Below are 23,784 nucleotides of genomic sequence, written 5' to 3' on the forward strand. Positions count from 1 at the left end.
CAAATTTCTGGCCGTCATAGTGCTTGTTGAGTGACCACACGTCAACAGTTCTTGTCGTTATGAAGGTGCAGGAAAAGGAGTTGCACCAGTTTGGGTTCTGCCAACTGATGCACATTTATGATGGCTACAGCATCCCACACTCATGATCCCCATTTGTGACCTTCTCATCTAGATTCTGACGAGCAAAATCAATGGGTGTACTGGTAGGAAATTGCAAGTCACAATCATATAACATTGCCTTTAACAGCCTACAGTGATTTTCTTACAAACAGCAGAAGAACAGGTGTACATTGGCCCTGTCATATGACATGCTTAATGATCAGGCTGCTTAAGTGACACAAAAGCCAGTCCAAATTGCAGTCAGTAAGTGAAGACTGCTTGAATTGGGATGTCACCAGAGTAGTTGTGGGCAGTATTTTCTGCCCTTATTTGTAGGTAAGGCCTTCCATGAGGAAACCTGGTGCTTCAAATCTTGCAGAGGCTTTGGGCATCATTTCATCAGTTAAAGCCATATCTCTAAAGTTAGCTCAAAAGCTTTGACTTAACCATTTTGGGACATTTTTCCAGGCTTAAAAGACATAGATTTTCTCAATATAGACATTTGTAGTTGTATGTATGTGTATTTCTCCCTCTATGCATATATCTACAATTATATAATCTATCCCCATCACTTCTAGATGTATTTGATGATAACCCTTTGCAGTGCTAAGAATTTGTGATTGACTCAAATCAACTGAATTTGACTGAATGGATATTTGAACATGGATGACGATTGTCTTCCATGTGTCAAATGAATCATAAATAATGTAAAAGATTATTCCATCATTGTGGCATGTGGTGAGACCTCTCCTCAAGAAGCCTGCCTTGGACCCAGTTGTGTTAAATAACTTTCGTCCGGTCTCCAACCTTCGCTTTCTTGCAAAGGTTGTTGAGAGTGTGGTGGCGCATCAGCTCCCTCTGGTTCTGGATGAAGCGGATTATCTAGACCCGTACCAATTGGGCTTCAGGCCCTGGTACAGCATGGAGACGGCATTGGTCGCTCTGGTGAATGATCTCTGGAGGGCTCGGGACAGGGGATATTCCTCTGTCCTAATCCTATTAGACCTCTCAGCGGCTTTCGATACCATCGACCATGGTATCTTGCTGCGGCGTCTCAGGGGATTGGGAGTGGGAGGCACAGTTCTTCACTGGTTCTCCTATCTCCTGGGACGTTCGCAGTTGGTGTTGGCAGGGGGGCAGAGGTCGACCGCGAGGCCTCTCGCTTGTGGAGTCCCTCAGGGGTCGGTCCTCTCGCCTCTCCTGTTCAACATCTATATGAAACCGCTGGGTGAGATCATTCGTGGTTTTGGAGTTGGGTATCATCAGTATGCTGATGATACCCAGCTTTTCATTTCGACCCCAAACCACCCCAGTGATGCCCTCAACGTGATGTCCCGCTGCCTGGAGGCGGTTCGGGTCTGGATGGGGAGGAACAGGCTTCGACTCAACCCTGACAAGACTGAGTGGCTGTGCGTACCGGCATCTCGGGATATTCAGGATATCCCATCTCTTTCTATGGGGGGTGAGTTATTACCCCCCGTAGATAGGGCTCGCAACTTGGGAGTCCTCCTAGACTCACATCCTTCTTTAGAAGACCATATAGTAGCTGTGACTAGGGGGGCCTTCGCCCAGGTCCTCCTGGTGCGCCAGTTGCGGCCCTATTTAGACCGGGATGCCTTATGTACGGTCACTCATGCGCTCGTGACCTCTCGTCTGGACTACTGCAACGCTCTCTACATGGGGCTGCCCTTGAAGACCACTCGGAGGCTCCAACTGGTACAGAATGCAGCCGCGAGAGTTGTGTTGGGAGTTTCCCGACACTCCCATGTTACACCTCTGCTCTGCGAGCTGCATTGGCTTCCAGTTGTCTTCCGGGTGAGATTCAAGGTGTTGGTAATGACCTACAAAGCCCTACATGGCATGGGTCCGGAATACCTTGGGGAGCACCTGCGGCTGGCGTCAACTTCCCTCCGCCCAGTACGCTCCCACAGAGAGGGCCTCCTCAGGGTGCCACCGGTCAAAGAATGCCGACTGGTGGCCCCCAGGGGGAGGGCGTTCTCTGTGGGCACGCCAGATTTATGGAACCATCTTCCGGTTGAGCTCCAGATGGTGCCTGACCTCCGCTCCTTCCAGCACGATCTAAAAACTTACCTCTTTGAACAAGCTGGCCTGGTCTGATGGGATGGGGTTGGGTTTTATTAATGTGTTTTAACCTAATTTTTTAATGTGTTTTAACTTATTGTAAGAGTTGTGGGCATTTTGTTTAATCTTTTTTAATTTTTGTATTTTGTCTTTTAACATGTACTGCCCTGTTCACTGCCCTGAGTCCTTCGGGAGAAGGGCGGTATACAAATAAAATTAATAATAATAATAATAATAATAATAATAATAATAATAATAATAATAATAATAATAATAATAATAATAATGTTTGCTTATTTATTGTAATATATACGTTTTTGTTTTTTTCACATCTTCTGAAACCATTTTGTACACAATTAAAGTTACACTTTTCTTTGAATTTTACAGACAAAGAGGATGGCAGTAAGAGCACTCTGGCCAACTGAGAATAACAAGCAGCACTGAAAAGAAAAGAAAATCGAGCCAGAAATCAAAGTATTTTCCATTTCCTTCAGAAAACTACACCTCCTCCTCCTCCTCCAGCAGCTGTTAGAAAAAGAGAGAGAAAATCAAGAAATATTTCAACTGAATGAATAGAACATATGGATCCATTATATGAATACATTACATGAAAAGTCAAGGGAGATTATTTTTCCATTCAGAAAAATATCTGGAAGTCAGTGAGGAGGTAAATGTTATTTGGAAAGCCATGTACGGCAGATACTGATGCAGGCCTGGCTCTGGGAGGAAGAAAACTGCTTGAATCAAAACACCACTAAACAACGGATTATCCATATTTTTGACCTCCATAAAAATATCTGTGGTGGAAAGGCTACATTGTGGGAAAGATAAAACTTGCACGTCTCATTATGGATGAGAGGATCCACACTGGAGAAAAGGCATACAAATATTCTGAATGTGGCAAAAGCTTTGGTCAGACCAGCTCCGTTGTGGTTCATGGAAGGACCCACACAGGACAGAAGCCCTATAAGTGCATCCAATGTGGTAAATGCTTTAGTGAGTATGGCAACTTGGTGATACATCAGAGGACTCACATCAGAGAGAGACCATATAAGTGCCCACATTGTGGGAAAGGTTTCATTAGAAATTCCCACCTTGTGAGACATCTGAGAACACACACAGGAGAGAAACCCTTGGAATGTGCTGACTGTGACAAAAGTTTCATTAGAAATTCCCACCTCATAAACCACCAGAGGACTCACTTGGGAGAGAAACCCTTTAAATGTCCTGGCTGTGGGAAAAGTTTCAGTCAAAAGTCTCATCTCATGAGACACCAAAGGACTCACACCAGAGAGATACTGTTTGAATGTTCTTATTGTGGGAAACGTTTCAGTCAGAAATCCAGCTCGGTGAAACACCAGAGGACTCACTCAGGAGACAAACCCTTAGAATGTCCTGATTGTGGGGAAAAATTCAGTCAGAATTCCAATCTGGGAATACACCAGATGGCTCACACAGGAGAGAGACCCTTTGAATGTCCTGATTGTGGGAAAAGTTTCAATAGAAATTGCCACCTCATGAGACACCAGAGGACTCACATAGGAGAGAAACCTTTTGAATGTCCTAATCATGGGGCAAATTTTAGTCAGAATTCCCTCCTTGTGAGACACCAGAGGACTCACACAGCAGAGAAACAGTTTAAATGTTCTTATTGTGGGAAAAGTTTCAGTCGCAATTACAGCCTGGTGATACACCAGAGGACTCACACAGGAGAGAAACCATTTCAGTGTCTGGAATGTGGGAAACGTTTCAGTCAGAATTGCAGCCTGGTGATACATAAGAGGACTCATTCAGGAAACAAGCCGTTTGAATGTCCTGATTGTGGGAAACGTTTCAGTCTCAACTCCATCCTGGTGATACACCAGAGGACTCACACAGGAGAGAAACCCTTTGAATGTCATGATTGTGGAAAAAGTTTCAGTGAGAATTCCAACCTGGTGAAACACCAGAGGACTCACACTGGAGAGAAACCATTTGAATGTCCTGAATGTGGGAAAAGTTTCAGTCAGAATTGCAGCTTGCTATTACACCAGAGGACTCACACAGGAGAGAAACCATTTGAATGTTCTATTTGTGGAAAAAGTTTCAGTCAGAAATCCCACCTTGTGAGACACAAAAGGACTCACACAGGAGAGAAACCCTTTGAATGTTGTGATTGTGGAAAATGTTTCATTAGAAATTGTCACCTTGTGAGACATCGGAGGACTCACACAGGAGAGAAACCCTTTGAATGTCCTGATTGTGGGAAATTTTTCCGTGATAATTCCAACCTAGTGATACACCAGAGGACTCATGCAGGACAGAAACCTTTTGAATGTTCTGATTGTGGAAAACGTTTCAGTCAGAATTCCCACCTCGTGAGACACCAGAATACTCACACAGGAGAAAAACCTTTTGAATGTCCTTATTGTGGGAAATGCTTCAGTTGCAATTCCAGCCTGTTGATACACCAGAGGACTCACACAGGAGAGAAACCATTTGAATGTCGCGATTGTGGAAAATGTTTCATTAGATACTACCACCTCATGAGACACCAGAAGACTCACACGGGAGAGAAACTCTTTCAGTGTCCTTATTGTGGGAAACGTTTCATTAGAAATTGTCACCTGGTAAGACATGAGAGGACTCACACAGGAGAGAAACATTTTGAATGTCCTGATTGTGGAAAATCATTCAGTGAGAATTCCAACCTGGTGATTCACCAGAGGACTCACACAGGAGAGAAACCATTTGAATGTCTTCATTGTGGAGAAAATTTCAGTGAGAATTCCCATCTGGTCATACACCAGATGACTCACACAGGAGAAAAACCCTTTGAATGTCCTGATTGTGGGAAAACTTTCAGCCAGAATTCCCACCTGGTGATACACCTGAGGACTCACACAGGAGAGAAACCATTTGAATGTCCTGATTGTGGGAAAAAATTCAGTCAGAATTCCAACCTGGTGATCCACCAGAGGATTCACACAGGAGAGAAACCATTTGAATGTCCTGAATGTGGGAAAAGTTTCAGTCAGAATTGCAGCCTGCTAATACACCTGAGGACTCACACAGGAGAGAAACCTTTTGAATGTCCCGATTGTGGGAAAAGTTTTAGTCTGAATTCCATCCTTGTGATACACCAGAGGACTCATACAGGAGAGAAACCCTTTGAATGTCGTGATTGTGGGAAAAGTTTCCGTCACAATTCCAGCCTGGTGGTGCACCAGAGGACTCACACCAATGCTAAACTGTATCAATGTCCAGATTGTGTGAAAAGTTTCGATAAGTGTTCTGACCTGATGAAACACCAGAGGACCCATACAGGAGAGAAACTCTATGAGTGTCCAGATTGTGGTGAAGGTTTCTGTCTGAATTCCCACCTGGTGAAACACCAGACAGTTCACACAGGAAAGAAACTCTATGAGTGTCCAGATTGTTCGAAATGTTTCCTTTGGAATTCTCAGCTGGTGATACACCAGAGGACTCACACAGGAGAGAAACCATATGAGTGTCCAGACTGTGGGAAAGAGTTCAGTACTAGGTCTAACCTTATAAATCATGTGCTTATACACACAGGGGAGAAACCATTTCAGTGCCCTGACTGTGGACGGTTCTTTTGGAAACATTCCATACTTGTTGAACACAAGAAAATCCATGAGGCCCAAAGTGATGAATGTAGAGAAGGCTTGAATTTCATTTCTAATGTCCCATTGTAAGTCCAGCTGAGAAACTGACTATTTAATTTGACTACAAAGAATTTGCCTGAAAAGGAAAGAATGGAACGCTTTAGTTTGATCATGGCTGTCTGGCCATCCGGAGCAGAAGTTGGGCAATTCTGTAAAATCTTTTTGGGAGTATTCTTTGCATTTTCCTATTGATAAATGCTAGAAGTGACATGTGCAGAGTCCCAGCCTTCTTCTCTGTCCCTGTCCTCAAGATTTTCCAGAATTACCCAGTCAACATCTTTTTGGGATAGGAGCACTCAGACTATAGTTAGAGATTGTGGCTTCTCATAGAAGGAGAAATGAGAGGAGAAGAGAGGGGTTCAAAGTTCATGTTTTCCTAACTGTTCCAGGAATTCAGTGCAGCAAGCATGTCAGTTCAGATTGGGTCAAGAATGAGGCAGGCAAGGGGAGGAAATCATGAGTAGCAAATATTTTGGGAGAGTTTGGGGCAGTGACAAATGAAGTGTAAAATTTCAGATGTAAAGGCTGTTCTGCCTTGCAGGTGACCTTCGTGGAGAAGAGCTGTAGGAATATTGAGTTGAGGAGAAAAGGGATTATGGTTTTGATCACAGGATCTCCAGGTTTATTAGCAATTTCTGCTGTGATCTCCTTAGCTTGGAAGTGCCTTCTTATTAGCCTTTGACAGCTGAGGGGGAATAGTTTTTGAGAAAGAAAGAAAAAAGGAAAGTTCCAGTGTGTGTGTGTGTGTGTGTGTGTGTGTGTGTGTGTGTGTGTATAAAATTGATTTTTTACAATAACAATCTTTAGTGCTTAGTAATTAATGCGTTGTCTGGGTTCACATATTTTACATGAATAATAATACATTTTTCATTCCTACTCTTTACTCTGTTTTTCTAGTCATTTATAAAAGTTATCCCATGTTTGAAAGTATTCTGAATCTTGTTTCCCTTTCATTTTCAATGTAAGCCTATTTATTTCTGCACAGTCCAGAATTTTCTTAATTATATCTTCTTCAGATGGCGTTTCTTCGTTTTTCCAATACTGAGCAAAAGTAATTCTTGCTGCTGTTAGTTCATGTAATATTAAATATACACATTCTTTATCATGGTTTTCTGAGGTTATACCTAAAAGAAATACTGGTAGTTCTGGTTTATAGTCTACATGTTTTCCTGTCATCTTCTCTAGCCACCCATGTATTTTTGACCAGAATTTTTTTTGCTTAGGGCATGTCCACCAAAGGTGTAGTTAGTACGTGCCTGGATTATATCCACATTTCCAACAATTGCTAGACATATTTTTAAACATTTTTGCTAATCTTGCAGGTGGTAAATGCCATCTATAAAACATTTTATATAAATGTTCTTTATAGGTAGGTGCCCTTGCTATTTTATAGTTTCTGTCCCACAAGTTTTGCCATTTTTCTAACAATCCATTGTGCCCAAAGATTTTTGTCCAAATTATCATTGTTTGGGGTGTAGAGATGTTGCGATGAGCGACCGGTCAGGGTTCTGGCTTCAACTCTTAGAGCCCCTTAACAGGGGTGGGAATTTAGAGAGACCCTCGCAAGGGTGGACACCTTGAGTAAGGAAGGATCTTGCCTTTTACCACCGACCCAGTATGCCGGAAATTCCGACGGTCATACTTGGGAACTGCGATGATTAGGCAGAGTTAGAGACAGAGTAAGACAAACTGAGGCACCAGTACAAGAAGGTGAGGGAGCATGGAGTGCTCGGGGTGGATGGTGTGCCCCCCCTAACAGCTCCATAAACCCTCCTTTTTATTAGGCTGTTTCATTTGGGAGGGGTGAAGTACACATGAGGAATTAACATAAAGGAAAAACATAACTCATTGCATACATCTGCTAATGAACATATGTGAGGTCAAAGGAAACAATAAAACATAGTTTATGCTAACAGAGAACTGATAATGAAGAGGGTAAAGGTCATTACAGGAAACAATAAAGCATAGCTTATTATATTACAGAGAATACTAGGGTTGTCATAACTTGAAACATAACTTGAAACATAACTTGAAACATATAAAAGACAAGTCTTTGTTATAAATGAAGCAAGGAGCAAAGGTTTATCACAGGAAGGCAGAGGCCCTATCTTGAAGCAAGGACAACTTCAGGAAAACTATATACTGGGCAATTTAAATGAAACAAGTCTTTGTTGTATACACATGTGAATCAGAGACAGGAATGTGGTTGTAAATAAGAAAAGAGTTTTATCACCAGAGGCAGAGATGGAATGTAGGAATGTGGCCTTACAATTGCAGATTTGGAGAAGAGGCAGAAGTGTTAAACTGAGTGCAGGAATGTAACTTTGCAAATGGGGGGGAAGGCAGAAGTGTTCAAAGAAGGTCTTTTGCAGGCAGAGGAAAGCAGATTAATATAGGAATTTAAAAAGGTCTTTTGGGATATAGGAATCAAAAAGGTCTTTTGGGAGTCTGGGATTTACATAGAGAGGTTTTGGATCTCCACTGAGTCACCCCTAAGAAAGCTGATTGTGTAATTGTGTAAAACAGACATGTCAAACACAAGGCCCAGGGGCAAGATCCGGCCCGCGAAGTGGTTTCATGTGGCCCGCGAAGCCATCCTGGAAACAGTGAGGGAATGGCCCATGCTGTCTTGGCTCCGGCCCAGGCCATCAGGAGCCAATTTACAATTTTGTGGTGGTCATCTATGCTGAAATACATTCAGTCTTAGCTCCACAAGGCCATCTGGAAACAGTGAGGGACTGGCCCCTGCCGCATTGGCCCCGCCCCCTGAGTGCATGCTAGGGAGATATCACCCTTTGTGAGGAATGAAGAAATGCACCATTGCCTGGAAGTGGCCAGCCCATGGCCCAGCCTACTTCGGGCAGGCTAGGGGCTGGGCAGCATTGTGCTTCTCTTCAGATTTGTGCCACCCAGCTCAGCCTCTGGGCACTGTGAAGAGAGGGCCATGTGCTAGCCACTTCCAGGCGATGGTGCATTTCTTCATTCCTCCTGAAGGATGACACTTCCCCAGCTGCGTTTCTTGCCTGTTTTTCTCCCTCCCTTATCTCAAATTTTTTCCCATCACTCTGTTCTTAGGAAGGAAGGAAGGAGAGGGAGGGTCTGAGGGAAGTCCTGCCTTAATCCTTCCCTGCTGCCCTTTCACCATCCCCTTGCCCCCTCCTCCTGGCCTAACCTGGGTGGTCTCCCATCCTATTGCTAAGGAAGCTTTGGATACAAAGCCAGGTCTCCTCACATGGAGAGGAAGTGGGCCTCCCTCTTGACGTTGCTCTCATACCCATCATGAGCAACCTGGCTAAGGAGAGCAAGCACAGCAGCTGGGCACCCCCTTGGGGAAGTGGGGGTGAGCTTAGTGCTGCAGGTGCTTGAAGGCTAGGCTGGGCATTTGACCTCCGCACCACTGTGCAGCCTCCCCGCCCCCCCCCCCCCCCCGCATGGCCTGAGAGGAACAGTGAGGCTCCTCCAGTGGACCATGCCTTGGCACTTGCCCCAGTCCCATCTCCTTCTTCCAGAGACCCTCAGATTTGTCCCACTCCTGCCCAGGCCCCCATAGGCACCATTGACGCGAACAATGTAGAGCTGACCATGCCCACCCAGTAGGTCACACGCACCCCAGCCACGCCCACCCAGTAGGCCACACCCACCCTGGCCATACCCACCCGGCCCCTCAAGGGTAACCGCAATGCTGATGCGGTCCTCAATGAAATTGAGTTTGACACCCCTGGTGTAAAACTTTCATGTATTTTTTAGGATTCAGCACACAGCTAAGCTTCACAAGCTAAGTAGCATCACATTTCACTCTTTCACTAGGCTCAGTTGCAAAAGGTCACATGCTAGAAGTCAAAAAACTACTTGATGGCTTTTAATCAGGGACAACATCTTACAAATACTTTAGGTAGAGACTTCAAGGAGTTAAAACCATCGAGTACTGTATTGCTAGAGGGGAGGAGGATAAGCACAGAGGAACTTCCTTTTCCGGATCACTGACGGGAGGAAGGTGGTGTGCAGAGTGGCTTTTGTGCTCTTCTAAGGATCGAAGCAGCCTCTGAAAGGTGAGCGGAGGGCAGGTCGGAGGAGAAGCCGGGAGCAAGCGGGGCTGTTTGGTTTCCTCCACGGCGTCCAAGCAGAGAAAGAAACGAGGCTGAAGCAGGTCAGCTGCTGCTGCTGCATTTTCCTTCCCTCCCCAACTTTTCAGTCCGCTGGTGCTACATGCTTTGAAACTCAGGGCTGCAATTTTCTGCTGATGGGAAGATCTAAAAAGTCTCCTTCTAGTGAAGCTTGATTCTTTGGGAATGTCTTCCCTCCAAAGGTTGTGGGTGCTCCGTCACTGCAGGTTGGAAGGGACCTTGGAGGTCTTCTAGTCCAACCCCCTGCTCAAGCAGGAGACCCTGTACCATTTCAGACAAATGGCTGTCCAGTATCTTGTTAAAAGACTCCAGTGATGGAGCAGCCACAACTTCTGAAGGGAAATCATTCCACTAGTTAATTGTTCTCAGTGTCAGAAAATTGTTCCTTAGTTGTATGTTGCTTCTTTTGCATCATTTCTTGCCTTCTGGTGCTTTTTTTTTTAATCCCATTTATATTCCGCCCTTCTCCGAAGACTCAGGGCGGCTTACAATTTAAAGCACAAATCAACGTGCTTAGCAGAAGCCTTCATTCTATGTATATGCCTGCTTATTAGGGCTTTCGCCCCCCCAGCGGCATTATTACAGAGTCAGCTTAATTGCCCCCAACAATCTGGGTCCTCATTTTACCTACCTCGGAAGGATGGAAGGCTGAGTCAACCTTGAGCCTGGTGGTATGCGAACCTGCACTAATTGCAGGCAGCTGGTGTTACTTAAGGAGGCATTAGCCCACTGCTCCACCAAGGCTCTTTTTGGAAAATAGGTTGACCCTTTCTTCTTTGTGGCAACTCCTGAGGTATTTTATTTATTTATTAATTGGTTTTATATACCGCCCTATTCCCAAAGGACTCAGGGCGGTTTACAGGGCAAAGTTAAAAAACAATATAAGTTAAAATAGAGTTAAAATAGAGTTAAATAACAATTAATAGCCCCAAAAGTTAAAAATTTAAAACCCCTCAGTCCAGGCCAGATAAATCAAATAACCAGGTTTTTAGGTTATTTGGGGTACTACTATATTTCCTCTAGACTAGAAATACCCAATTCCTCCAACTGTTCTTCATATGCTTAGTTTCCTGCTAAATCATCTTTGTTTCTCTTTTCTGCACTCTCTCCAGAGTCTCAACATTTTTTTTATAACATTTTTATGACCAAAGCTGGATGCAATTTTTTAAGTGTGGCCGTACTGTTTATAAAGCGGTACTAATACTTCACATGATCTTGATTCTATCCCCCTCTTAATGCAGCCTAGGATTGCACTGGATTTTTATTATTATTATTATTATTGCTATTGCAGCACACTGCTGGCTCATATTTAAATGATTGTCCACTAAAACTTCAAGGTCCCTCTCATAGTTACTGCTATTGAGCCAGGTTTCACCTATTCTGTTCCGTTACATTGCTTTGTTTCTGGGCTAAGTGTAAAATCTTCTCTTTTTTTCCTCCATTGAATTTCATTTTGTTACATAGGGCCCAGTGTTCAAATCTATCGAGATTCTTCTGTGTCTTGAGCCTATCTTCTTGGGTGTTGGCTATTCCTGCCAACTTGGTGTCATCTGAAAATATGATGAGTTCTCCTTCTATTCCCTCATCTAACACATTTATGAAGATATTAAAGAGTACCAAAATGGATCTTGGGGTACACCACTGCTTACGTCCCTCCATGCAGAAGTATTGTAGAATTCCCTCCATTAAGGAATACACTTTGAGTGCAGATTGTCAGCCAGTTTGAATCTAAGACAAATAAGAATAACAAGCAACTTTAAAAAGGAAAGCAAATCAAGCCAGAAATCAAAATATTTTCCATTTCTTCAGAAAACCGAACAATTCTCCTCCTTCTCCAGCAGGTAAGAAGAGACTGGGAAAAGCACAGATTTCGGTCAGCACTGATAGAAATGGACACAAAGTGAAGCAAGCTGTCAGAAAGAGGAGTTTTAATTCAGAAGCCAAAAGATGTAGTGACACAGCAATGGGTTAGCTAGCTGATTAATAGGTTGAGCCCCACAACCTCTATAACCTTTCTGTGCTATTGAAACTTTGATGAGATTTGTAAGGGTTTTGTTTTCCTAATTTTCTTGCCTGTTCTTATCCTTCGGGGAAAACGTTAATCCTATCCCCAGGGAAAGAAGATAGCTCTCTGCTCAGATCGGCTGGGGGGGGAGGAAGTGAAATCACTCTGCAGCCCTAGAACGCGCGAGTTTGGAGTTTGGGAAAGTGAGCAGGGCCTTAACATAAAAGGCTAGTTCTGCTTTCAAAAAATAGAGAAAGGAGGGAAGATTATTGGGCTCCTTGCCTCATTCCCGCTTGAAGCCATCCTTAGCAACAAGGAAAAATCTAATCTATCCAACGCTACCCAACATTTCAAATATGTGTGCACTGAGAGGATAGCAATTTTTAAGACGCCAGTCCTGCATATCTATATCTAGGAATAATCTCATTAAACCCATGAGGCTGTGAAACACAGAAAGGAAAAACACATACACACACACACACACACACACACACACACAAAGACAGCTTCCAATCTTGTGAGTAATTCCAACAGCTAAACTAGCCTGAGAGAAATTCCAAATCTCCTCACCTTCCCAAACTCCAAACTCACGCGTCCTTCTTCCCTCACTTGCCTTCTCCAACTCCAAACTCACGCGTCCTACGATCGTCTTCCAAGTTTGGAGTTCGGAGAAGGCAAGCGAGGGAAGTAGGCTGTGAAACACAGCAAGGCTGTGAAACACAGAATGCATGCGCGCGCGCACACACACACACACACACCAGCTGCCAAATGAACCTTGGTCTTCCTCTGCAGAGACATCTTCAGCACCTTGTTGAGGCCGTGGGGGTTTGTCATGCTGCAAGTTTGCTCTCTGCTCAGCGCCTGCTAAGGGCTGGCTGATAACAGAGGGAGCGGTAGCCTTGCCATGTGCTCCTCACCGGCCTGCTCCCATGCAAACTCTCGCTGACAGTGCTGAACCGGCAGTCGCCATCGGATGCCCGCCTTCCCAAACTCACGTGTCCTACTTTTCTCGCTCGCCTTCTCCAACTCCAAACTCCCGTGTCCTAGTTTGGAGTTTTGGAAGACGAGCGAGGAAAGTAGGACGCACGGGTTTGGAGGGAGTAGCATAGCCTGTACAAAAGCTTTTTGTGTGTGTGTGTGTAAAAAAAGGTGCCGGAACGCTGTTCTGAGCGTTCTATGAGAAAAAAGCCATAATAATAATAATAATAATAATAATAATAATAATAATAATAATAATAATAATAATAATAATAATAAAAAAAATTGGAAGGTACATAGCTGGCCAGTCTCTTCTTAAAAACCTCCATTGTTGGAGCATTCACCACCTCTGGAGGCAGGTTGTTCCACTGGTTAATTGTTCTCACTGTCAGGAAGTTTCTCCTTAGTTCTAGGTTGCTTCTCTCCTTGACTAGTTTCCATCCATTGCTTCTTGTCCTGCTTTCAGGTGCTTTGGAGAATAGCTTTGACTCCCTCTTCTTTGTGGCAGCCCCTGAGATATTGGAACACTGCTATCATGTCACCCCTCACCCTTCTCTTCATATCAAACAAAATAAAGCCAATCTAAGACCAATCAAAGGGACTGGTCAACAGGGTGAGTTCAAAAACCATAAGAAGCAATTAGGCTGAAACATGTCAGTTGCTGCATATTATAGGACAAATAACTGGCTGGAACAGTCTTCATCGATCCTTAAGAGAGGTGCATTTTCTTTCTTCTGTACGCATATAGTTTCCTCCCCTCCTCCTTTCCCTTGGTGTAGTTCTCACTTCTTGCATGGGAAGCTTCTTCCTCTGTTCCTGTGGTGATGAGTGAATCGTTGGGAGGCCTGAACAAACAGGTTAGGGACAATCATCACGGGGAAAGTCTATCAATGTGATTGCTGGAGTCGAAAAGGACTTGACACATAATCAGTAAAAAAAATCTGGCAACTGCATTCAGTAGAGATGGAGCAGCCTGGTTTCATCTTTATGTCACTAAATGGTGCACAATAGATAAGCTAGAGTCTAGACCAGGGGTCGGCAACCTGAAACAGTGAAAGAGCCACTCGGAACCGGTTCCCTTACAAAAGAAAAAACGGAGCCGCAAAAAAGAGTGCGCATGCGCATGCATGCGCAAAACAAGAGACTGATCAGTGGCCCTGTGTATGCGTCCTCCCGGCAGATCTGGCAACTCCGTAAGGCCAGCCCCGAACTTCATAAGTGGAAATCGAGGGAGATTGCAGGGAACACGAGATCAGCGTTTCTCAGCCCGTGCTGATCTCGCCCTTCTTGCAGTCTCCTTCTCTCTGTTTCAGCTTGCTTTTCGGCTACTTTTCTTTCGGGGGATCCAGCCTTTGCCGCCCACTTCTTTCAACAGCTGGATGCTCCGAAAGAAAAGCAGCCGAAGGTAGCAGCTCTGTGAGTCTCCGCCAAGAGAATGGATGGCGGAGAGAGAATGGGGGCGGCGGATCCCTCGAAAGAAGTCTCTGCTGAGACGATAGAACGGGGTGGCAAGCTGCTGAGAGAATGGGGCGGTGGAGCGCTCCGCCGAGAGAATGGGGCGGTGGAGGCTTGCCGCCCATTCTCTCGGTGGAGATTTCTTTTGGGGGATCCAGCCTCTGCCGCCCCCTTCTCTCAGCTGCCCAGCTGAGAGAAGGGGGCGACAGAGGCTGGATCCCCCAAAAGAAGTCTCCGCTGAGACGAGAGAATGGGGCAGTGGAGCGCTCCGCCGAGAGAATGGGGTGGCTTGCTGTTCTCTTGTCTTCTCGCGGCAGAGGCCGGATTCCCCGAAAGAATGGGCGGTAAGCCTCCACCGCCCCATTCTCTTGGCGGAGCGCACCACTGCTCCATTCTCTCGGCGGAGAGAAGGGGGCGGCAGAGGCTGGATCCCCAAAAAAAGTCTCCGCCGAGAGAATGGGTGGCAAGCCTCCACCGCCCCATTCTCTTGGCGGAGGCTTGCAGAGGTGGCGGCGGAGCTGCGTGCGCAGCTCTCCAAACCACCGCCGCCCCGTTTGGAGAGTTGCTTCCTTCGTCAAACATGTTTGACGAAGGAATCAGTTCTGTAAACAGGGCGGTGGCGGTTTGGAGAGCTGCGCATGCAGCTCTCCAAACCGCCGCCGCCAGTTTGGAGAGCTGCTGTCTTCGTCAAACATGGATGAAGGCAGCAGCTCTCCAAACGGGGTGGTGGAGGTTTGGAGAGCTGCGCGCGCAACTCCCAAAATCTCTGCCACCTCATTCTCAATGGGACTTTTTTACTCCCACTTTTTTTCCAGAAAGGCGGAGGAGTGACTGGGAGCCGCATGCGGCTCCGGAGCTGCGGATTGCCAACCCGTGGTCTAGACAATTGTCACTGCAAATAGAGCATCGGTAATAGAGGGAAACGGAGTTGAAATATTTCAATATTAGAATCCTAGAGAGGATTTGGAGAACAGCAGAGGAATTTCCTCTTCCTGCTCTCTGCTGGGGGGATGGAGGAGGTGAGGTTAGTTCTCCTGGTCTTCCCAGGGTGGAAACAGTAGCTGAAAGGTGAGTTGAGGACAGATGGAGGAGAGGCCGGGAGCAAATAGGGCTGTTTGGGTTTCCCTGGGTTGTAAAAGCAGAGAAGCAAAGAGGTTGAATCATGTCAGCTGCTACACATTCCTTCCCTCCCCAGATTTTATTCCATTGGTGGTGCAAGCTTTAAAAAGGGTGCCTGCATTGTTATGTGTTTGTTGAGAGATTTGAAAAGCTCCTTCAGATGAGGGTTGGCTCCTTGTGATTTTATGGACATGTTCTATTCTTGGCAACAATTTGGAACCGATCTGCCAGTGCTGTCTTCAGGAATTTTGTTTTTACTTCCATATCTAGGAAGCAAATGCAGGATTTCCTGGTGGTGTGCCATCCATGTATTAACCTGGCACATCTGTTCGTAACCCAGAACTTTTTTTAAAAAAAAACCCAAATACTAAATGGGCTCATTTGGGATGTTCGGTTTTATAGGTAATCCTCATTTACTGCTTACCATTCAGACTTTCATTGGTGCTGAAAAAGAGGACTTACAACCGTTCCTCAAAGTTGTGGCTGTCACAGTTATTTAGGGGTGGCACTGGCTTGCATTCACAAGGGTTGTGGTGTCCCACAGTCATGGACTTTCCATTTGGAACATTCACAACTGGCTTCCAGCAAACAAAATCAATTGGAAATTGACAGGAAGTTGCAAGTCACACTCATGTTACATTGCATTGAATGGACCATGGTAATTCACTTAATGACTGCAGCCAGAAAGGATGTTGTAAATTGACATAGTTAAGTGATTCATACTTAATGATCACATCATTTAGGAACGGACTTGCCAGTCCCAATGGCTTTCAGTAAGTGAGGACTACCTGAATTAGGATGTCATCAGTGGGGTTTTGGATAGTATTTCTTGCCTTTATGTGGTTTGGAGTGCAACCAGGTTGTAGATCAGCGCCCGGTCAGCCTGGGCCGGGCCGAGGTGCAGCGGGCCAGTCCTTTGCTCTTTTCAGAGCAGATCCCCGGGCCGGATGAAACCACATGTCGGGCCGCATCCAGCCTGCAGGCCTTGTGTTTGACATGTCTGGGTTAAGAGGACTGGCAGATCAAGGGCAGAAAGAGGGAGGGAGAGAGGGAAAAAGGAAGGGAGGGAGGCAGGGATTGAGAGAGAGAGAGACAAATATATATATGAATATGTATGGTTGTCTTTCCTGTCAACAAAAGTGCGTATAGTCAAGGCTATGGTCTTCCCAGTTGCAATGTATGGCAGTGAAAGTTGGACCATAAGAAAGGCTGAGCGCCAAAGAATTGAGGCCTTTGAACTATGGTGCTGGAGAAGACTCCTGCGAGTCCCTTGGACTGCAAGGCAATCAAACCGGTCAGTCCTAGAGGAGATCAACCCTGACTGCTCTTTAGAAGGCCAGATCCTGAAGCTAAAACTCAAATACTTTGGCCACCTAATGAGAAGGAAGGACTCACTGGAGAAGAGCCTAATGCTGGGAAAGATCGAGGGCAATTGAAGAAGGGGACGACAGAGAATGAGGTGGCTGGATGGAGTCACTGAAGCAGTAGGCGTGAGTTTAAATGGACTCCAGAAGATGGTAGAGGACAGGAAGGCCTGGAGGAACATTGTCCATAGGGTCGCGATGGGTCGGACACGACTTCGCAGCTAACAACAACAACAACATGGTTGTCTTTACTGGATTTTGGGTAAAGAACGTTTAATAAAATATTTTGATGGTTTTTTTAATTAAGAGGTGAGTTATGAGGATAATTATGCTGTATTTAGATAAGCTACTAAAATTGTTTTTACCTGTTGGGATGAATGAGAAAGGGTTTTTTTCCCTCTTTCTCCTGTCCTTTTCTCCCCGCCCCCCGCCCCCCCCCGCAATTTTTTTCTTTTCTATTTTTTCTCTTTGTACTTTTTATAGTTTGCATCGGCTTTTTATTTCATAAATACAAGGAGGATTCAAATAGACATTTGAGTATTTTATTTAAAAGTAACCTTCGACCCACCGTCTTTTTTTTTTGGAGTTCAAAATGCTTTTGTTGCATGCAGAAATAAAGATTTGTTTTCTTTTTAGCAGTTCATTGATTACATAATTGCAGCACACTATAGTTTTTTTATACATAGCGTAAAGGTAAAAAAAGGATATATGCAGTGTTATCTTCATTTTAGACGTCAAAAGGGCTTTGCGGCTCCCAGTATTTTCTTTTCGATGGGAAACGGGTCCAAGTGGCTCTATACTATACCTGTCCATTTGGCTTTTCCTGCCTAAATTTAGAGCCTTACTTTTTTCACCATTGAATTTAATTTTGTTAGATAGCGTCCAGTGTTCAAGTCTGTCCAGATCCTCCTGTATCTTAAGCCTGTCTTCTGGAGTGTTGGCTATTCCTGCCAGCTTGGTGTCATCTGCAAATTTGATGAGTTCCCCATCTATCCCCTTGTCCAAATCATTGATGAAGATGTTGAAGAGCAGTGGGCCCAGAACCCCACTACACACTTCCCCCCAGGTAGATGCGGCACTATTGAGGACCACATGCTGAGTATGGTCGGTCAGCCAGTTATGAATCCATCTGGTGGTGATGCTGTCTAATCCACATTGTTCTATCTTATCAAGTAGTAGGTTATGATCTACTTTATCAAATGCCTTACTGAAGTCCAAGTTAATTATATCCACAGCATTATCCTGATCCACTAATTTTGGCCCTGTCATATGACATGCTTAATGATCAGGCTGCTTAAGTGACACAAAAGCCAGTCCCAACTGCAGTCAGTAAATGAAGACTGCTTGAATTGGGATGTCACCAGAGTAGTTGTGGGCAATAGTTTCTGCCCTTATTTGTAGGTAAGGCCTTATATGAGGAAACCTGGTGCTTCAAATCTTGCAGAGGCTTTAGGCATTATTTCATCAGTTAATGCCACATCTCTAAATTTAGCTCAAAAGCTTTGACTGTAACCATTTTGGAACATTTTTCCAGGCTTGAAAGACATAGATGTTGTCCATATAGACATTGTCAATACACATCCTCGAATGGAAGCATACACGAATCTCTGTGACAAAACAGAGGTTGCTTTATTCAGCTCCAATGCACATAAAGTGAAAACAAAGTCAGCATTGGTAGCACATCGCTCCCAACGCTTACATAGTCGCCAGGTACAGGGCTCCGCCCTCAATCCATAGACCAACATCCGCCCACACATCCATATAAATTCTCCTCCCCCCTACAGCTCTGTTTGCTGCTGTCTCCAGACGCCATCCCCACGCGTGTTCGTCAGCTTGCCTTCCCCCTGTCCAGCAACCCACCCCCAACCAGGTAAGTAGACCAGGTAACCCCCACCCTTATTCCCAGTAGGGAGCTCCAAATACTCCGCTGCCCCCCCCAAGGTCTCATAACCTGCCGGTAGCAGAGCCACCAGTACGTTCTAGACTCCATGCAGCCCTTTCCAGTGCTTCCCGGATCAGCTGTTCGGCGGCAGGCCCGGCAGGAAGGCCAGTTTGCACAGCCGCGACTGCCAGCATTACCGGAAGCAGATGGCAGGCGGCCGAAGAAGGACGTCCAGGAAGGCTAGCGGCGTTCGTAGGGACGGGCGATGGACATGGCTGCCTGGCGGTAGGCCCCACGTGCAGACTGTTGGAGGCAGGAACTGGGGGAGAGGGGCCGGGGAGAGAGACCGGCCCCCCCACTGAATGTATGTGTATTTCTCCCTCTATGCATATATGTACAATTATATAATCTATTCCCATCACTTCTAGATGTATTTGATGCTAACCCTTTGCAGTGCTAAGAATTTGTGATGGACTCAAATCAACTGAATTTGACTGAATGGATATTTGAACATGGATGACGATTGTCTTCCATGTGTCAAATGAATCATAAATAATGGAAGAAATTATTCCATCATTGCGGCATGTTTGCTTATTTATTGTAATGTATACTTTTTTGTTTATTTCACATCTTCTGAAACCATTTTGTACACAATTAAAGTTACACTTTTCTTTGAATTTTACAGACAAAGAGGATGGCAGTAAGAGCACTCTGGCCAACTGAGAATAACAAGCAGCACTGAAAAGAAAAGAAAATCGAGCCAGAAATCAAAGTATTTTCCATTTCCTTCAGAAAACTACACAATTCTCCTCCTCCGCCTCCAGCAGCTGTTAGAAAAAGAGAGAGAAAATCAAGAAATATTTCAACTGAATAAATAGAACACATGGATCCATTATATGAATAAAGGTAAAGGTAAAGTTTCCCCCATACATGCATGCTAGTCGTTTCCGACTCTAGGGGCTCATCTCCGTTTCAAAGCTGAAGAGCCAGCGCTTGTCTGAGGACATCTCTGTGGTCATGTGGCCGGCATGACTAGATGCCAAAGACACACGGAACGCTGTTACATTCCCACCGTAGTTGTCCCTATATTTCTACTTGCATTTTTACGTGCTTTCGAACTGCTAGGTTGGCAGAAGCTGGGACAAGTCACAGGCGCTTACTCTGTTATTCGGCACTCGGGATTCGCCAAACTGCCGACCTTCCGATCGACAAGTTCAACATCCTAACCCACTGAGCCACCACGTCCCTATTATATGAATACATTACATGAAAAGTCAAGGGACATTATTTTTCCATTCAGAAAAATATCTGGAAGTCAGTGAGGAGGTAAATGTTATTTGGAAAGCCATGTACAGCAGATACTGATGGAGGCCTGGCTCTGGGAGGAAGAAAACTGCTTGAATCAAAACACCACTAAACAAGTGATTATCCATATTTTTGACCCCCATAAAAGTATCTGTGGTACAAAGGCTACATTGTGGGAAAGATAAAACTTGCAAGTCTCATTATGGATGAGAGGATCCACACTGGAGAAAAGGCATACAAATATTCTGAATGTGGCAAAAGCTTTGGTCAGACCAGCTCCGTTGTGGTTCATGGAAGGACCCACACAGGACAGAAGCCCTATAAGTGCATCCAATGTGGTAAATGCTTTAGTGAGTATAGCAACTTGGTGATACATCAGAGGACTCACATCAGAGAGAGACCATATGAGTGCCCACATTGTGGGAAAGGTTTCATTAGAAATTCCCACCTCGTGAGACATCTGAGAACACACACAAGAGGCAAAAACTTGGAATGTGCTGACTGTGGCAAAAGTTTCATTAGAAATTCCCACCTCATAAACCACCAGAGGACTCACTTGGGAGAGAAACCCTTTAAATGTCCTGACTGTGGGAAAAGTTTTAGTCAAAAGTCTCATCTCATGAGACACCAGAGGACTCACACCGGAGAGATACTGTTTGAATGTTCTTATTGTGGGAAAAGTTTCAGTCAGAAATCCAGTTTGGTGAAACACCAGAGGACTCACACAGGAGAGAGACCCTTTGAATGTCATGATTGTGGGAAACGTTTCAGTAGAAATTACCACCTCATGAGACACCAGAGGACTCACATAGGAGAGAAACCCTTTGAATGTCATGATTGTGGGAAACGTTTCAGTCAGAATTGCAGCCTGGTGATACATAAGAGGACTCACACAGGAAACAAGCCATTTGAATGTCCTGATTGTGGGAAAAGTTTCAGTCTCAATTCCATCCTGGTGATACACCAGAGGACTCACACAGGAGAGAAACCCTTTGAATGTCATGATTGTGGAAAAGGTTTCAGTGAGAATTCCAACCTGGTGAAACACCAGAGGACTCACACAGGAGAGAAACCATTTGAATGTTCTATTTGTGGAAAAAGTTTCAGTCAGAATTCCCACCTTGTGAGACACAAAAGGACTCACACAGGAGAAAAACCCTTTGAATGTTGCGATTGTGGAAAATGTTTCATTAGAAATTGTCACCTTGCGAGACACCGGAGGACGCACACAGGAGAGAAACCCTTTGAATGTCCTGATTGTGGGAAATGTTTCCGTGATAATTACAACCTAGTGAAACACCAAAGGACTCATGCAGTACACAAACCTTTTGAATGTTCTGATTGTGGAAATCGTTTCAGTCAGAATTCCCACCTCGTGAGACACCAGAATACTCACACAGGAGAAAAACCCTTTGAATGTCGCGATTGTGGAAAATGTTTCATTAGATACTACCACCTCGTGAGACACCAGAAGACTCACACAGGAGAGAAACATTTTGAATGTCCTGATTGTGGAAAAAGTTTCAGTGAGAATTCCAACCTGGTGAAACACCAGAGGACTCACACAGGAGAGAAACCATTTGAATGTCCTGAATGTGGGAAAAGTTTCAGTCAGAATTACAGCCTGATATTACACCAGAGGACTCACACAGGAGAGAAACCTTTTGAATGTCCTGATTGTGGGAAAAGTTTTAGTCTGAATTCCATCCTTGTGATACACCAGAGGACTCATACAGGAGAGAAACCCTTTGAATGTCATGATTGTGGGAAAAGTTTCCGTCACAATTCCAGCCTGGTGGTGCACCAGAGGACTCACACCACTGGGAAACTGTATCAATGTCCAGATTGTGTGAAAAGTTTTGATAAGTGTTCTGACCTGACGAAACACCAGAGGACACATACAGGAGAGAAACTCTATGAGTGTCCAGATTGTGGTGAAGGTTTCTGTCTGAATTCCCACCTGGCGAAACACCAGACAATTCACACAGGAAAGAAACTCTATGAATGTCCAGATTGTTCGAAATGTTTCCTTTGGAATTCTCAGCTGGTGATACACCAGAGGACTCACACAGGAGAGAAACCATACGAGTGTCCAGACTGTGGGAAAGAGTTCGGTACTAGGTCTAACCTTATAAATCATGTGCTTATACACACAGGGGAGAAACCATTTCAGTGCCCCGAGTGTGAACAGCGCTTCAGGAAACATTCCACCCTTTTCGCACACAAGAAAATCCACATTAGGTCCAAAGCGATGAGTGTAGAGAAGGCTTGAATTTCATTTCTAATGTCCCATTGTAAGTCCAGCTGAGAAACTATTTAATTTGACTACAAAGAATTTGCCTGAAAATGAAAGAATGGAACGCTTTAGTTTGATCATGGCTATCTGGCCATCCGCAGCGGAAGTTGGGCAATTCTGTAAAAATCTTTTTGGGAGTATCCTTTGCATTTTCCTATTGATAAATGCTAGAAGTGACATGTGCAGAGTCCCAGCCTTCTTCTCTGTGCCTGTCCTCAAGATTTTCCAGAATTACCCAGTCAGCATCTTTTGGGGATAGGAGTACTCAGACTATAGTTAGAGATTGTGGCTTCTCATAGAAGGAGAAACGAGAGGAGAAGAGAGGTAGGCGGGGTTCAAAGTTCATGTTTTCCTAACTGTTCCAGGAATTCAGTGCACCAAGCATGTCAGTTCAGATTGGGTCAAGAATGAGGCAGGCAAGGGGAAGAAATCATGAGTAGCAAATATATTGGGAGAGTTTGGGGTAGTGACAAATGAAGTGTAAAATTTCAGATGTAAAGGCTGTTCTGCCTTGCAGGTGACCTTCGTGGAGAAGAGCTGTAGGAATATTGAGTTGAGGAGAAAAGGGATTGTGGTTTTGATCACAGGATCTCCAGGTTTATTAGCAATTTCTGCTGTGATCTCCTTAGCTTGGAAGTGCCTTGTTATTAGCCTTTGACAGCTGGGGGGGAATAGTTTTTGAGAAAGAAAGAAAAAAGGAAAGTTCCAGCGTGTGTGTGTGTGTGTGTGTGTGTGTGTGTGTGTGTGTGTGTGTGTGTGTGTGTATGTATGTATAAAATTGATTTTTTACAATAACAAACTTTAGTGCTTAGTAATTAATGCGTTGCCTGGGTTCACATATTTTACATGAATAATAATACAGTTTCCATTCCTACTCTTTACTCTGTTTTTCTAGTCATTTATAAAAGTTATCCCATGTTTGAAAGTATTCTGAATCTTGTTTCCCTTTCATTTTCAATGTAAGCCTATTTATTTCTGCACAGTCCAGAATTTTCTTAATTATATCTTCTTCAGATGGTGTTTCTTTGTTTTTCCAATACTGAGCAAAAGTAATTCTTGCTGCTGTTAGTACATGTAATATTAAATAGTTCTGGTTTATAGTCTACATGTTTTCCTGTCATCTTCTCTAGCCACCCATGTATTTTTGACCAGAATTTTTTTTTTGCTTAGGGCATGTCCACCAAAGGTGTAGTTAGTACGTGCCTGGATTATGTCCACATTTCCAACAATCGCTAGACATATTTTTAAACATTTTTGCTAATCTTGCAGGTGTAAATGCCGTCTATAAAACATTTTATATAAATGTTCTTTATAGGTAGGTGCCCTTGCTATTTTATAGTTTCTCTCCCACAGGTTTTGCCATTTGTCTAACACTCCATTGTGCCCAACGTTTTTTGCCCAAATTAT

At 44.4% G+C, this 23,784-nt stretch overlaps 2 protein-coding genes across 7 annotated transcripts in view; both read left to right on the forward strand.

Annotated features, from left to right (window-relative positions):
- LOC310634669 (uncharacterized protein) overlaps nt 1–23,784 on the forward strand; it is a 43,598-nt gene that overhangs the window by 9,574 nt on the left and 10,240 nt on the right. Inside the window, exons 2-5 of one of the 6 annotated variants that reach the window (XM_083353199.1) lie at nt 2,569–5,875; nt 11,438–11,814; nt 18,679–18,764; nt 19,462–19,682. In XM_083353199.1, the coding sequence (XP_083209325.1) occupies nt 3,030–5,875; nt 11,438–11,699 (3,108 nt within the window). In that variant the 5' untranslated portion in view covers nt 2,569–3,029 and the 3' untranslated portion in view covers nt 11,700–11,814; nt 18,679–18,764; nt 19,462–19,682. Of the gene's footprint in view, nt 1–2,568; nt 6,780–11,437; nt 11,815–13,422; nt 13,858–17,377; nt 17,722–18,678; nt 18,765–18,808; nt 19,141–19,461; nt 19,967–23,784 lie in introns of those variants that run through there. The other 5 variants (XM_083353198.1, XM_083353200.1, XM_083353201.1 and 2 more) reach the window with 5 other exon arrangements.
- Nucleotides 20,136–23,482, forward strand: LOC310634671 (uncharacterized protein). The gene is made up of 2 exons (XM_083353204.1): nt 20,136–22,514; nt 23,392–23,482. The coding sequence occupies exon 1, from the start codon at nt 20,284–20,286 to the stop codon at nt 22,351–22,353; it is 2,070 nt and encodes a 689-aa protein (XP_083209330.1). The 5' UTR covers nt 20,136–20,283; the 3' UTR covers nt 22,354–22,514; nt 23,392–23,482.

The sequence above is a fragment of the Vipera ursinii genome (assembly GCF_947247035.1).
Source record: "Vipera ursinii genome assembly, chromosome: 2".
Lineage (NCBI taxonomy): Eukaryota > Metazoa > Chordata > Lepidosauria > Squamata > Viperidae > Vipera > Vipera ursinii.

Bases quoted from the DNA above. Each gene is read 5' to 3' on its own strand.
- LOC310634671 (XM_083353204.1), top strand. From the start codon at position 20,284: ATGGATGAGAGGATCCACACTGGAGAAAAGGCATACAAATATTCTGAA.